At 40.0% G+C, this 15153-nt stretch overlaps 1 protein-coding gene across 1 annotated transcript in view; it reads right to left on the bottom strand.

The window, feature by feature from the left end:
• Positions 1-15153, bottom strand: part of LOC134799671 (uncharacterized) — a 65534-nt gene that overhangs the window by 39030 nt on the left and 11351 nt on the right. Inside the window, exons 3-4 of the mRNA XM_063772110.1 lie at positions 10411-10425; positions 6058-6109 (exon numbers count right to left, since the gene is read on the bottom strand). Coding sequence (XP_063628180.1) covers positions 6058-6109; positions 10411-10425 — 67 coding nt within the window. The remainder of the gene's footprint in view (positions 1-6057; positions 6110-10410; positions 10426-15153) is intronic.

Below are 15153 nucleotides of genomic sequence, written 5' to 3'. Positions count from 1 at the left end.
AGACAGGTCATTCCGTTGCCGGGCGTCAGACCGTCAACAACTCCTGAGGATGCCTCGTAGAGAGGCGAAACACGTGTCGAGGTTTATTCTTTTGGTGGTGGTTTGTTATATTTATTTGCGTATTTATTTTTGCGGTGGGAGGGTGGGAATATTAATTGCATGTAAAAATACGCAAGTAAGTATAACGGGTTAAGCACTGATTGACTAGCACGTTATCTTTTCGCGGATTAGCAAAATAATATTTTGGTTTTAATTAGTATGGATTTCCGCAAAGTAACGCCTGATTCTATTCACTATTTGAAAACGGCTTGCGTGGCCGAACAGGCACGACTTTATGTCAAACTAACCAAACAACATCGTGCAGCTGTCCAGAATGTTTGGTTTAACCAACAGTGCAAGCGTTTTAATGTTGTTCCTAATTACATCCATTTCCGCTGTAGTAGTACTTCCAGGGCTGCTAAATTGGCTATTAATAGGGCTCAGAAAATATGGTTGAACGAAGAATCTCGCCACTGGTTTTCAGTAAGGGATAATTTGAAATTGCATCTTAAGGTGTTATATTCAGAACTTTCATTTAAGTTGCATAATCTCGAATTCGATATTCTGGACCAGAAGGCGAGATACTTTGCTTCTGAACTTGCACACCAGATGTATACTACCCAGCTTAACAAATTGCATAGGTTAACAGAATCGAGTTCTGGTTCATTTTTAAGGAGAAGGGATGTGCAAGTAACAACTCACCATGTTTTCCATCCTCGAGTCAAGAATTTAACTAATGTGGAGTTCTCAGAAAATGAAATTGGGCTTTTAGATAAAGGTTTGAACTATAGTTTCCAGACAAAAATTACTCATAGAACATTAGAAAATTTGGCAGTGGAATCTGAGGTTGCAATAGTGCGGGGCCGTGGTGATGTAGATACAAAGACCATGGTGGCTAATGTTATCAAGAGTACTAGTCCAGCACAGAGTGCGTGTGTTGATTCTGATGTTTTGCTGCTAAGATCTATACAACAGAAAGTGCAAGACAGTGATTTGGTGGTTTCAAAGGCAGATAAAGGCAACTGCATTGTGATTATGGAGAAGGGACAGTATAATCAGAAAGTACTACACCTTATTCAAGGTGACGGATTTTCGAGATTGCAAAGAGACCCAACTCCAGGGTTCCAGAAAGATCTTAGACAAGCAGTTAAGAATTCTTCGTTTGTTTTTGAAACCGAACATCAGAAGAGTATGGTTGTGCCTATGAATCCACGAGCTCCTATTCTTTATGGACTTCCCAAAATTCATAAGGATAATATCCCAGTTCGTCCAGTGGTCTCATATTTGGGTGCGCCAACTTATAATCTGGCAAAAAGGTTGAATTCCATTATAAGAGACAAGTCCCAGTTCCAGCCGAAATATTGCTTGAAAAATAGCTTGCAGTTAATAGAAAAGATCCAGGACATTAACATACCAGATAATGCTGTTCTTCTTTCATTGGATGTAGACAGTTTGTTTACAAATGTGCCATATGGAGAGACTTTGGAGATTATTAAGGGTCTTTTTGAAAGGCAACGTTTACATCCAGGGGAAGTAGATGAATTGATAGATCTAACAGCGATTTGTATGAAACAAAATTATTTCAGATTTGGGGGACAGTATTATTTGCAAAGTGATGGTTTGGCTATGGGTTCACCACTAAGTCCTTTAATGGCTGATATTTTTATGGACCATTTTGAGAACCAGCATATTGTGGGCAACAATAATATATTATACTATTTTAGATACGTGGATGATTTGATTATTTGTTGGACGGGTAGTATGGGCCTGCTGGATGCATTTATTGCTGAAATTAATGGTAAGCATCCAAAAATTAAGTTTAAAAAGGAACTAGAGCAAGACAACTCATTGAATTTTCTAGATTTAACAATCACTAAAGTAAACAACAGGCATCAGTTCAAAATTTACCGTAAGCCTACACATACCGATACAGTTATCCCGGCTTCTTCCACGCATCCGTGGCAGCATAAGTTGGCTGCTTTTCATTGTTATGTGCATAGAATGTTGACTGTGCCTCTTTCTGATGAACACTATCAGATTGAATTAAATAATATTTATCACTTAGCAGTTTCGAATGGTTACGATAAGTCTGTTGTGGATGGTATCATCAGGAAAAAGCGGAATAGTATGGTCAACACTATGTTGTATGCGGCACGATCCTCTGAACCGATTAAAAAATATAAAGCGAGCATAACTTATGTTGGCAAGTTGTCTGATGCAATTTACTAAATTTTGAAGTCTAACGACATTCCTGTGGCCTTTAAGACAAATAATACTTTGCACTCAAAGCTTTGCAATGGCAAAGATAAGATCGAGAATGGGAAAAAGTCTGGAGTTTATAAGCTTACCTGTGACGATTGCAATAAAGTGTATGTGGGGCAAACGGGCCGTAGTTTCACTACTAGGTATAAAGAGCATGTTGCGTCATATAGACATAACCATCCAGAGAAGTCCAATTTTGCAAAGCACTTATTAGATACAGGTCACACTTTATCTGAGAATCATTCTTTTGATATTTTACATGTTTGCGAAAAGGGATTGCGTTTGGGTGTTCTGGAACAACTGGAAATAATTAGGTACAACAATAGGGGCATGATTCTTAACGAACAATTGAATGTTGCGTCATCGCCGTTATTACGAATTTTTCCATCTCACTCACACTTGCACGGTAGGGGGAGTGGTCAAGATATAAATATGGCCGACCATTCTAGACAGGTCGTTGCCGGGCGTCAGACCGTCAACAACTCCTGAGGATGCCTCGTAGAGAGGCGAAACACGTGTCGAGGTTTATTCTTTTGGTGGTGGTTTGTTATATTTATTTGCGTATTTATTTTTGCGGTGGGAGGGTGGGAATATTAATTGCATGTAAAAATACGCAAGTAAGTATAACGGGTTAAGCACTGATTGACTAGCACGTTATCTTTTCGCGGATTAGCAAAATAATATTTTGGTTTTAATTACAATGGACATTGGTTGGAGTCTGTGCTCAACTACTTATCCTGCAGCCTGAAGCACGGCTTTGACTTCGCATGAAAGTTCGCTTCACTGGGGCACTTTGGATGTTTAGGCCCAGGTGAAGATCGGTACCCGGCCTTGCGATATTGTCAACAAAAAATTCGCGCTCGCTGCGCTCGCGTTTTTGGTTGACCCTGTATCTACATGTTGGCTTGACTGGTGAATGAATAGAGTTAGAACAAGAGAGTTCTACAATTATTTTGATAGCATACGCATTGCAACTAGTGCAAATGTTATTTATACGTCATAATTCTACAGAAGTTTTGACGTTTAAAATAACACTTGCACTGCGTGTGTTATCAAAATCGTTGCAGAATTATCTTGGTGCAACTCTAGTAATTTTCTTAAAAAACTGCTTAAGTAACATCAATTTCAAGGACATTGGGTGTTGACAGCCCCATAATATGTGTGTAAAAGCGGTTTTATGACATTTTTTCAACGGTTTTAACAAGTCTCGGTTCAAGGTTCGGTTTCGGTTTCGGTTTCGGCCGAAACTAGAGCCAAAGCCGAACATTCGGTTTCGGTTTCGGTTTCGGCAAAAAAACATGTTTCGGTCGGACACTACTAATAACCTATTAATGCGGTTGATATTGCATTAGAAGTACTTACATTATAAAAACTTAGAGTTAGACCAAGAAAAGTCTGCAGCGATTCGATTTTGATAGCCCACGCAGTGCAAGTGTTATTTATACGTCGTAATTTCATAGAAGTTTGATGTTTAAAATAACGCTTGCACTGCAAGTGATATCAAAACCGCTAAAGACTTTTCTTGGTCTAACTCTAATTATATAAACTCGGACTAAGTTCAGTATCAATTGAACGTAGTTTAGCGAAAATCCATAAACTATGTAATTTAAATTAATGGTTCTTGTTTTTGAATTTTATTTAACAGATTATCGTGGATTAAGTATATCCTTTTCCCTAAACTACGTCCAATTATTGATAGAGTCGGACCAAGCTAACTCTGCATGGAATTTGCAATGACAAAGTGTGACTGTGTCATCATTAATGGCAATTTTCTATGAAAATATGACGTTTATCTCACTCTTACACTCTCTCACTTTGTTAGCTTAGACCAGCGGTCGGCAACCTTTTAGCAGCCAAGGGCCACATAGTAGTAAACGGAGGTGACGCGGGCCGTACTTTGTTAATATTTATGACTTTATGAGACATTGTCGTTTGTCACTATTACATACAAAATAGCCAAGGCGCCTCTCGGGCCGCAAGTGACAGATTCGCTAGCCGCATGCGGCCCGCGGGCCGCAGGTTGCCGACCTGTACATTTTTTAGCAGTTCTAAATAATATTAAAATCTATATATATGGCATGGGGCTAGAAACAAAATCAAATAAAAAAAAATAATGAGTTCTAAATTCAAATTGAAGGTGTATAAATTTAAGATATGACTTACTCAAAAATATTATAATACATCAAGCATTCGCGAGATGCGCGACTTCGGTATTCAAACACAAAGCAATAGTACAAGAGTCTAACTAAATCCGAAGGCTGAGCTCTGCGTAGAACCGATTCGAAGGTCCGAAGTGTCCGACAGACGCGCGCCTCTTGTAACTTTTCCAAGAATTTAAAGTACAAGTATCTAAACCGCAAGATCCAAAGGCTGAAGTCGCGTAGGGCCGAAGGCCCGAAGCGTGCAGGATGTCAGTGGTTAAACAAATTTGTCTCAGAATGAATGATATATTAAATATGTAGTACAAACTACAAGGGTTGCGAAACTATAACGGTTCCTATAGGGTAGTTGAATACGGTATCCTAAAAACAGGCAAACAACCTCTGTAAAATATAACGATGCGAGCGAACACTAAATGCCTCGAGCTATCTCGGGCTTGGCAAATTTTTGTGTTTAACTTCAAATGCGATGTAAATATAGCTTGTGAATAAAACAACAGAGATGCGCCTACTTCGCTGGTCAGGTGGAGTCACCCGGAGGGATAGGATCCATAACGAATACGTGAGAGGCAGTTTTAAAATCGCTCCTATTGAAGAAAAGCTAAAGGAAAAGCGACTACGCTGGTACGGCAACGTACTCAGACGGCCTTCTGATCACATGGGGCGAGTGGCAGTGGATCTACCAATGACGCCCTGCTACTTGGCTGACAACGGTCCAAAATGACCTGAAAAACTGCACAAAGCCGAAACTGCACAAAATCGTCCTGTGTGGAGAAAGAGGACAAGGAGAGCCGACCCCAGATAATGGGAAAAGGCTTAGGTAGAAGAAGAAGTCTAGAGGTCAGGATCAAGGTGTTAGCCGCATAAGCTGATGACGCTGGTTCGACTCCGGCATCGGTCACTGGGGGGCTTGATCACTTTTTCTTTACTATAAATATGACATATATTTTAGTTTATAACTAAAGTACCTACATCTTGCTGTACGGCCTCTACGTAAGTCATAAGTATAGCCAAACAGTTTAATTTCAGTTCCACTTCGTACCTAGTCACATTTTCAATCGATATGAAGGTCAAACAGATCACTGTGTTATGTCTTTCCTGTAGACATACACGAGAGTTAAGGGCTATAAAGGCTAATTTTCTTATTTAACCCTTATCCACGTGAAAAGCTCCTCCTTTTATTTAAAGAACTATGATAAAATCATTACTTACATGCCCACAAGCTGTTAACTATTGCCCACAGGAGAGAAAACTAGTGTGTTATCGCGAACAGTACATTTTTCATGTGGATAAGGGTTAAATAAGAAAATTAGCCTTTATAGCCCTTAACTCTCGTGTATGTCTACAGGAAAGACAAAACACAATGATCTGTTTGACCCATGACTGTCACTAGATACCTCATACTATTGTCACTGTGACAAGGTACGAAATGGTACTAAAATTAAAATCCATGACCGTCGTACGCCGTACATTATAAAAAAATATTATGAGGGTTCACCTGTTGTAACTTTCTCGAGTCCTGTCCATTGGTGGACCTTATTTCAAAAGGCATAAGGTCCATCGATGGCTAGTTAAGAGTGCGGGCGATAGTACTTACGTCGGCGGCGATGAAGTATCCAATGTTACGCTTATGTTCTTAGGTTTTCGACCTGAAATAGAATATAAATAAATAATATTCATTGCTCGAAAAAGATCTTATTTCATACAGGTGTACTAAAAAGGACAAAGGCCTATTATATTGTTCTAGCGGAAGTTATGGATTCTGAAATAAAACTCGTGAGTTATAGCTTTTTTAAATTATGTCACTAATTCATACGAACCTTCTTCTTCCTCGCGTTATCCCGGCATTTTGCCACGGCTCATGGGAGCCTGGGGTCCGCTCTTGACAACTAGTCCCAAGAATTGACGTTGGCACCAGTTTTTACGCAAGCGACTGCCATCTGACCTTCCAACCCAGAGGGGAAACTAAGCCTTATTGGGATTAGCCCGGTAAATATAAATCAAAAAAGCGACTGGTAAATATCAACTGATATTTGGTACATAAGTTCCGAAAAACTCATTGGTACGAGCCGGGGTTTGAACCCGCGACCTCCGGATTGAAAGTCGCACGCTCTTACCGCTAGGCACTTTTCAGTTCGTATGAATCTTTTGTATCCTTCTAATCTCCTGGCTTTACGCCCCCTCTTAAGCTTAAACGTCTTTCTGATCTGTGGCCAAGCGTGTCGTTGTTATACTGTCTCTCGTGTCGTACGATGGTCCCAATGACAGTTCATATGGAGCAGCTGTCACGTAAAATGTTTGTAGACATTTTAGTAAGTTTATCGCATTAATTTATTCAGAAATGTAACAATTAAGTAATAAAAATACGACAATATATATCTATTTATCTATTTTTCAATCAAGCCCAAACAAAAGAGACTTAAAGGAACGGTCATGGGGACCATCAATCATTCGGCTGAGAGGTATAGTTGACCGGTGAAGTGGAAGGAACGGTCATGGGGACCATCAATCATTCGGCGGAGAGGTATAGTTGACCGGAGAAGTGAAAGGAACGGTCATGGGGACCATCAATCATTCGGCTGAGAGGTATAGTTGACCGGTGAAGTGAAAGGAACGGTCATGGGGACCATCAATCATTCGGCTGAGAGGTATAGTTGACCGGTGAAGTGGAAGGAACGGTCATGGGGACCATCAATCATTCGGCGGAGAGGTATAGTTGACCGGAGAAGTGAAAGGAACGGTCATGGGGACCATCAATCATTCGGCTGAGAGGTATAGTTGACCGGTGAAGTGAAAGGAACGGTCATGGGGACCATCAATCATTCGGCTGAGAGGTATAGTTGACCGGAGAAGTGAAAGGAACGGTCATGGGGACCATCAATCATTCGGCGGAGAGGTATAGTTGACCGGAGAAGTGAAAGGAATAGTCATAGGGACCATCAATCATTCGGCGGAGAGGTTTAGTTGACCGGAGAAGTGAAAGGAACGGTCATGGGGACCAACAATCATTTGGCGGAGAGGTATAGTTGACCGGAGAAGTGAAGGATCGGTCATGGGGACCATCAAACATTCGGCGCGAGAGGTATAGTTGACCGGAGAAGTGAAAGGAACGGTCATGGGGACCATCAATCATTCGGCGGAGAGGTATAGTTGACCGGAGAAGTGAAAGGATCGGTCATGGGGACCATCAATCATTCGGCGCGAGAGGTATAGTTGACCGGAGAAGTGAAAGGATCGGTCATGGGGACATTTTGTACATAAGTTCCGAAAAACTCATTGGTACGAGTCGGGGTTTGAACCCGCGACCTCCGGATTGAAAGTCGCACGCTCTTACCGCTAGGCACTTTTCAGTTCGTATGAATCTTTTGTTTCCTTCTAATCTCCTGGCTTTACGCCCCGTCTTAAGCTTAAACGTCTTTCTGATCTGTGGCCAAGCGTGTCGTTGTTATGTCTCTCGTGTCGTACGATGGTCCCAATGACAGTTCATATGGAGCAACTGTCACGTAAAATGTTTGTAGACATTTTAGTAAGTTTATCGCATTAATTTATTCAGAAATGTAACAATTAAGTAATAAAAATACGGCAATATATATCTCTTTATCTATTTTTCAATCAAGCCCAAACAAAAGAGACTTAAAGGATCGGTCATGGGGACCATCAATCATTCGGCGGAGAGGTATAGTTGACCGGAGAAGTGAAAGGAACGGTCATGGGGACCATCAATCATTCGGCGGAGAGGTATAGTTGACCGGAGAAGTGAAGGATCGGTCATGGGGACCATCAATCATTCGGCGCGAGAGGTATAGTTGACCGGAGAAGTGAAAGGAACGGTCATGGGGACCATCAATCATTCGGCGGAGAGGTATAGTTGACCGGAGAAGAGAAAGGAACGGTCATGGGGCCATCAATCATTCGGCGGAGAGGTATAGTTGACCGGAGAAGTGAAAGGAACGGTCATGGGGACCATCAATCATTCGGCGGAGAGGTATAGTTGACCGGAGAAGTGAAAGGAATAGTCATAGGGACCATCAATCATTCGGCGGAGAGGTTTAGTTGACCGGAGAAGTGAAAGGAACGGTCATGGGGACCAACAATCATTCGGCGGAGAGGTATAGTTGACCGGAGAAGTGAAGGATCGGTCATGGGGACCATCAATCATTCGGCGGAGAGGTATAGTTGACCGGTGAAGTGGAAGGAACGGTCATGGGGACCATCAATCATTCGGCAGCGAGGTATAGTTGACCGGTGAAGTGGAAGGAACGGTCATGGGGACCATCAATCATTCGGCGCGAGAGGTATAGTTGACCGGAGAAGTGAAAGGAACGGTCATGGGGACCATCAATCATTCGGCGGAGAGGTATAGTTGACCGGAGAAGTGAAAGGATCGGTCATGGGGACCATCAATCATTCGGCGCGAGAGGTATAGTTGACCGGAGAAGTGAAAGGATCGGTCATGGGGACATTTTGTACATAAGTTCCGAAAAACTCATTGGTACGAGTCGGGGTTTGAACCCGCGACCTCCGGATTGAAAGTCGCACGCTCTTACCGCTAGGCACTTTTCAGTTCGTAAGAATCTTTTGTTTCCTTCTAATCTCCTGGCTTTACGCCCCGTCTTAAGCTTAAACGTCTTTCTGATCTGTGGCCAAGCGTGTCGTTGTTATGTCTCTCGTGTCGTACGATGGTCCCAATGACAGTTCATATGGAGCAACTGTCACGTAAAATGTTTGTAGACATTTTAGTAAGTTTATCGCATTAATTTATTCAGAAATGTAACAATTAAGTAATAAAAATACGGCAATATATATCTCTTTATCTATTTTTCAATCAAGCCCAAACAAAAGAGACTTAAAGGAACGGTCATGGGGACCATCAATCATTCGGCGGAGAGGTATAGTTGACCGGAGAAGTGAAAGGAACGGTCATGGGGACCATCAATCATTCGGCGGAGAGGTATAGTTGACCGGAGAAGTGAAAGGAATAGTCATAGGGACCATCAATCATTCGGCGGAGAGGTTTAGTTGACCGGAGAAGTGAAAGGAACGGTCATGGGGACCAACAATCATTCGGCAGCGAGGTATAGTTGACCGGTGAAGTGGAAGGAACGGTCATGGGGACCATCAATCATTCGGCGGAGAGGTATAGTTGACCGGAGAAGTGAAAGGAACGGTCATGGGGACCATCAATCATTCGGCGGAGAGGTATAGTTGACCGGAGAAGTGAAAGGAACGGTCATGGGGACCAACAATCATTCGGCAGCGAGGTATAGTTGACCGGTGAAGTGGAAGGAACGGTCATGGGGACCATCAATCATTCGGCGGAGAGGTATAGTTGACCAGAGAAGTGAAAGGAACGGTCATGGGGACCATCAATCATTCGGCGGAGAGGTATAGTTGACCGGAGAAGTGAAAGGATCGGTCATGGGGACCATCAATCATTCGGCGGAGAGGTATAGTTGACCGGAGAAGTGAAGGATCGGTCATGGGGACCATCAATCATTCGGCGGAGAGGTATAGTTGACCGGAGAAGTGAAAGGAACGGTCATGGGGACCATCAATCATTCGGCTGAGAGGTATAGTTGACCGGAGAAGTGAAAGGAACGGTCATGGGGACCATCAATCATTCGGCGGAGAGGTATAGTTGACCGGAGAAGTGAAAGGATCGGTCATGGGGACCATCAATCATTCGGCGCGAGAGGTATAGTTGACCGGAGAAGTGATAGGATCGGTCATGGGGACCATCAATCATTCGGCGGAGAGGTATAGTTGACCGGAGAAGTGAAAGTCTACGTTTCCGCTTGAGCAAACATGCTTAAGATATACTGCCCTTTCAACCGATTCTTGTGCAATTTTGTAAGCGATTTTTTGTTTTGGTTCACGATATAGGATATAGCACACAGAGCCCAAAGTTCATATCCGAATATATTATATGTGTAAGGCCAAAATAACTTACTGACACTTAGTTGACCTGAAAAAAAAAATGTTTTTTGACAAGAAAACTGGTAAGCATCAAAGTACATATCAAAATTTTTATCGCTGACTGTACTTTTCTTCAGGGGATCCAATGCCTCTATGACCTTCGATCTGAATCACATGTTTTTCTAATGTTTTTTGTAGCTTATCAATCTTATCATTAACAGCAACGGCTTTAAGCGATATAGTATCCCATATTTACTTCAAAGTTCATTGTCTTCGAGATATCTGCCGTCCTAGTCTAAAAGGCAGTTTTTCGACAAAAGCTAGTTTCGAGATAATCGCAAAATACCAACCCAAACATCTTTCTTGAATTTCTACGAAACGGAAAAACTTTTTCCATTTTTTCTTTTTGTATGTGGTAGGTATATATATGTACTTATTTTAGGTATTTATAGTATGTTTCTAAACAGCTCAGTTTTTTTTTATTTTATAAAAAACACTTTAGATTAGTATTAAGCTTAAAAATGTGTAGGTCGGGCTAGTCAAGAAGGCGGTAAACATGCGTTATGCGGCGTTCTAACTTAGTTACGAAGTAGAAACTAGGTAAAAACGCCGTATATGTCACATGCTGCCTTTTTGCTTAGTAACAATGAATAATTCCCACTTGAAATCCTAAGTTAAAAGACCGTATAGCAGCTATTCGGCCTTTTTGGTTAGTATACTAGGAAAAATTAAGATTTTGTCCAGATTTTCGACTAGCGTGCTAGTGTAAAAAAACGTATACCACCAAAAACACCGAATATACGGTTTTATAGATTAGTATTTATGGAAGAAATGGGAATAAAAAATAGACCCGTAGTTTAAATGTTTATTTATATACGAACAAAAAACGCCATACTACTAGGCTATTATTAAAAAAACGAGATCCAGCGATTACTTTTTGGATTATAATCTTAATTACCATACAAAATTAACACATAAATTGGGTTATGCCCACTAGTTACCATCAAGTTGTTACCAGTGGTAACTAATGGGATTTGTTTCCCAGTAGTTACCACTGGTAAAAGGTGGGATTTTTTCCCCAGTAGTTACTACAATTTTGTTAGGGTTCAATAAAACCTCTATTTTTATAGTATTCTACTTATACTGTTTTTATTACTATTTAACTATAACAACTTGATGGTAACTAGTGGGAATAACCCGATTTATATGTTAATTTTGTATGGTAATTAAGATTATAATCCAAAAAGTAATCGCTGGACCTAGTTTTTTTAATAAAAGCTTAGTAGTATAGTGTTTTTTGTTCATATAATAAAAGACATTTAAATTGTACTGTAAAAAAATGTTGGTGGTAACTACTAGGGAAAAATTCCCACCATTTACCAGTGGTAACTACTGGAAAAAAACTTCCCAGTAATTACCACAAAACTGAGTTGGTGGTAGCTACTGGGAAGAAAGGTGGGAAATAAATTCCCAGTAGTTACCACTGGTAACAACTTGGTGGTAGATACCTAACTGGTGGGAATAACCCCATAATATGTACAAATTTTTAATGTGTACAGTCTTTCTGATTTTATTTGTATCATAGGCTAGATTTACTCGACTCTACTAATGACATTACATGTACTTCTAATGAGCATGAGCAACGAAACTTAAAAGAGTCCGCAATAAGCTCAGCCGAATTACTACTAGGGCTTCCAAATATCGGACTTCTTTCAATACCGGTATTAATACCGAAACTGTCTTCATCAATACCGGGATCCCGGGATCCCGGTATTGACTGTGAATCGCTTAAAAATTTTGGGTTTTATTTAAAAAAGGCTCACTGTAACACCAGATGTGTATGTCCTTAGCTTAGGATATTAAACAATAATCGCCATCTGCAATAATTATCATTTCACCCTCCAGGTTGGCAATCATTTTATCCGCCTTGTTGACTTCACCAGTCACATTTTTATTTCAACCTAATAAACCAGCCAATATTTATTCAAATTTGCCACCAAAAATTCGTTTGCCATACTACAATTCATTTCTTTCTACTTTTTGATATAATTTTAAGAACTAATTATATTCATTATCCTGGACATCAGAATTCATCACCTAATATTTATCTAACGCATATGCTCAGATCTGGTTTCAATTAAATTAAATGATCTTCTTTAATTAAATGGGCAAGTAATCTTCTTGATACAGCCGAATTTGATCATTTTAATAGATTTTAAACGTTAAAATCGGCACATTTTCCTTGTTTTTGAAAATACCGGGATCCCGGTATTGCATAAAAAAATACCGGTATTAAAAAATGCGTTTAAACAGACGGGATCCCGGTATTTCGGGATCCCGGGATCCCGGTATTGGAAGCCCTAATTACTACTTCTCATAAAAACGGAGATTCGTACTCATTTTAAACCAACGTGTTGGATTGTAATAAATTGCACATACAATAACATAAGGTATATCTATACCAGTACCTAATCTTTATATATAAACGCGAGCGGCTTTGACGGTAGAAACAAATTAAATTATGCTCAAACAAAAGAGCGTAAAAAAATAACACTTTTGAATCGACAACATATATCCGCAAAATTCATATTGTCGCGTATTTTGCATTTAAAAGTGAAAAAATTTCGACAAACAATACTAAAGGCTCAATTTGTTGGTTGACATTTGACAGCTATGCGTTGCGTTTAGAAACTGCAAACATGCTTACAAGTTAGGTTGGTCGTATTTTTTTTAATAAAAAGCAAGACGAATATTACTGTTTATTTGATGACTTTCCGGTATGTATAATGGTTATTATTTGCATTAAGTTTCGTTTCATATGGATATGTATACCGGTATAATTATTACATAAATTTGTTTTTAAGCCAGAACGTGCGATAGTCTGTTACGGCTTTTAAGACGATAGCAACACTGCCTAGACGTCAACGACGGCTGTTATTCGAAAATACTTTATCCGGTACTCCAGACGTGATAAAAACCTGTTAAATAGTGTATTGTGTGTGTTAACAATAAAAAATAGTCACCGAACATAGTGCAAAGTGCAAACGCCATCGTAACGTAACGAGATTTGAACTTCAAAGCGTTCCATGGGTGTATTGTGTTTAATATAAACATCGGTCTCTCAGTTGTATTTTAATATTTCAGAATGATTCCAAATATTCTTACATGTCAAGGCACTACTAGCTACCTGGAAATGCAAGTGAAAGCAACCTTGAAGCAGCTGTGATAAACTAATAAGTGAGCGAGATGAAAATGACGTTGTTCAAAGAAACTTTGAGTTAAGTGCCAGCTGACTGTAACACACTCTAATTAAGTACATTGCCAGTGTGAAACAGTGCAAAAAGCTAAAGTGTATTGTGGACATATTTAATAACTGTGCTTTAGACTATGAATCAAATTTGAGGTGTATCGGTGAATTGGAAAGTCAACTGCATAAAGCTAATAAGTTATCTCCGGAGTCAATGTAAGTTGAATATAAGACTAAATATAATAAGATATATAGATAGTATATATGTCGCAGTCAAAAGTGTGAACTGGTCAAAAGAACTTTTAACCGACAAAAACAGGCAAAACTGCTTTTGACTGAGCATGTTGGTCAAAAGTAGTTATACCTGAAAATCATTGGTTAATAGTAATTGTGTTGTGACTGTTACTATCAGTCAAAAGTACTCGCAGAGATAGGTAGGTTAGGGTTATTTTTTTGCTACGCCCAAAAAAACTAAACTGTTCCCAGAGATAGGTAGGTTAGGGTTATTTTTTTTTTGCTACGCCCTAAAAACGAAACTGCTGCCAGAAATAGGTATGATTTTCAGGTAAAACTACTTTTGAGCAACATGCTCAGTCAAAGCAGTTTTGCCTGTTTTTGTCGGTTAAAAGTTCTTTGGCCAGTTCACACTTTTGACTGCAACAGGTTGGGCTGGACATATGGCAAGGGAAGGTAAAGATAAGTGGGATAGAGAGGAAGCGGAATGGTATCCTAGAGATGGAAAAAGGAGAGAAGGGAGACCAATAATGAGGTGGTCGGATGACATAAAGAAGCATGCGGGACCTAATTGGATAGGGACGGCAAGGGATAGAGAGCTGTGGAGAGAGCTGGGGGAGGCCTATGCCAAGAAGGCAGACTGAAATAATTATTAAAAAGCAATGACATAAAAATTATTTAATAAAGTTACTAAGGAAAAAATATTGAAACTAATTGATATAAATGAAATGTGAATTTATTTAAATGTAATATGTGCTGAAATTTAATTTTTTGGTCAATAAAGGCTATTCTATTCTATTCTATTCTAATTTGACAGGTGACAACAAAAAAAATATTAATTCCTGCTAAAATTTCAGAGTCATAGTGAAGCATAGTACATAGTACCAAAACAAGGTTGATTTTTAGGGTTCTGTAGCCAAAGGGTAAAAACGGGACCCCTATTACGAGGACTCCAATATGTTATTAGATCAAAACAAATTATTTTCAGAAAATATTTAATTTAGGCTTAGGGATGGCGAGGCTCCATAAACCTTCAGTAAGTAGTGCATAAGTATCCTTGGAAAAATTCGACCTATGCCGCCGTGGGTGGCCCGGTGGCAGAATGGCACAGGCACCTGCTGCAATAGCAGAGGACGCTGCTTTGATTCCAGCCTAGGGCACTGGAGGCCTTGGTCACTTTTTAGGGTTGCGTACCCATAGGGTAAAAACGGGACCCTATTAAATATTAAGACTCTGCTGTCCGTCTGTCTGTCACCAGGCTGTATCTCAAGATCTCATGAACCGTGATAACTAGAT

The sequence above is a fragment of the Cydia splendana genome, chromosome 18 (genome assembly GCF_910591565.1).
Source record: "Cydia splendana chromosome 18, ilCydSple1.2, whole genome shotgun sequence".
Taxonomy (NCBI): Eukaryota; Metazoa; Arthropoda; class Insecta; order Lepidoptera; family Tortricidae; genus Cydia; species Cydia splendana.
Note: the sequence above shows the minus strand (reverse complement) of the source record. Positions and strands in the feature narration are given on the sequence as shown.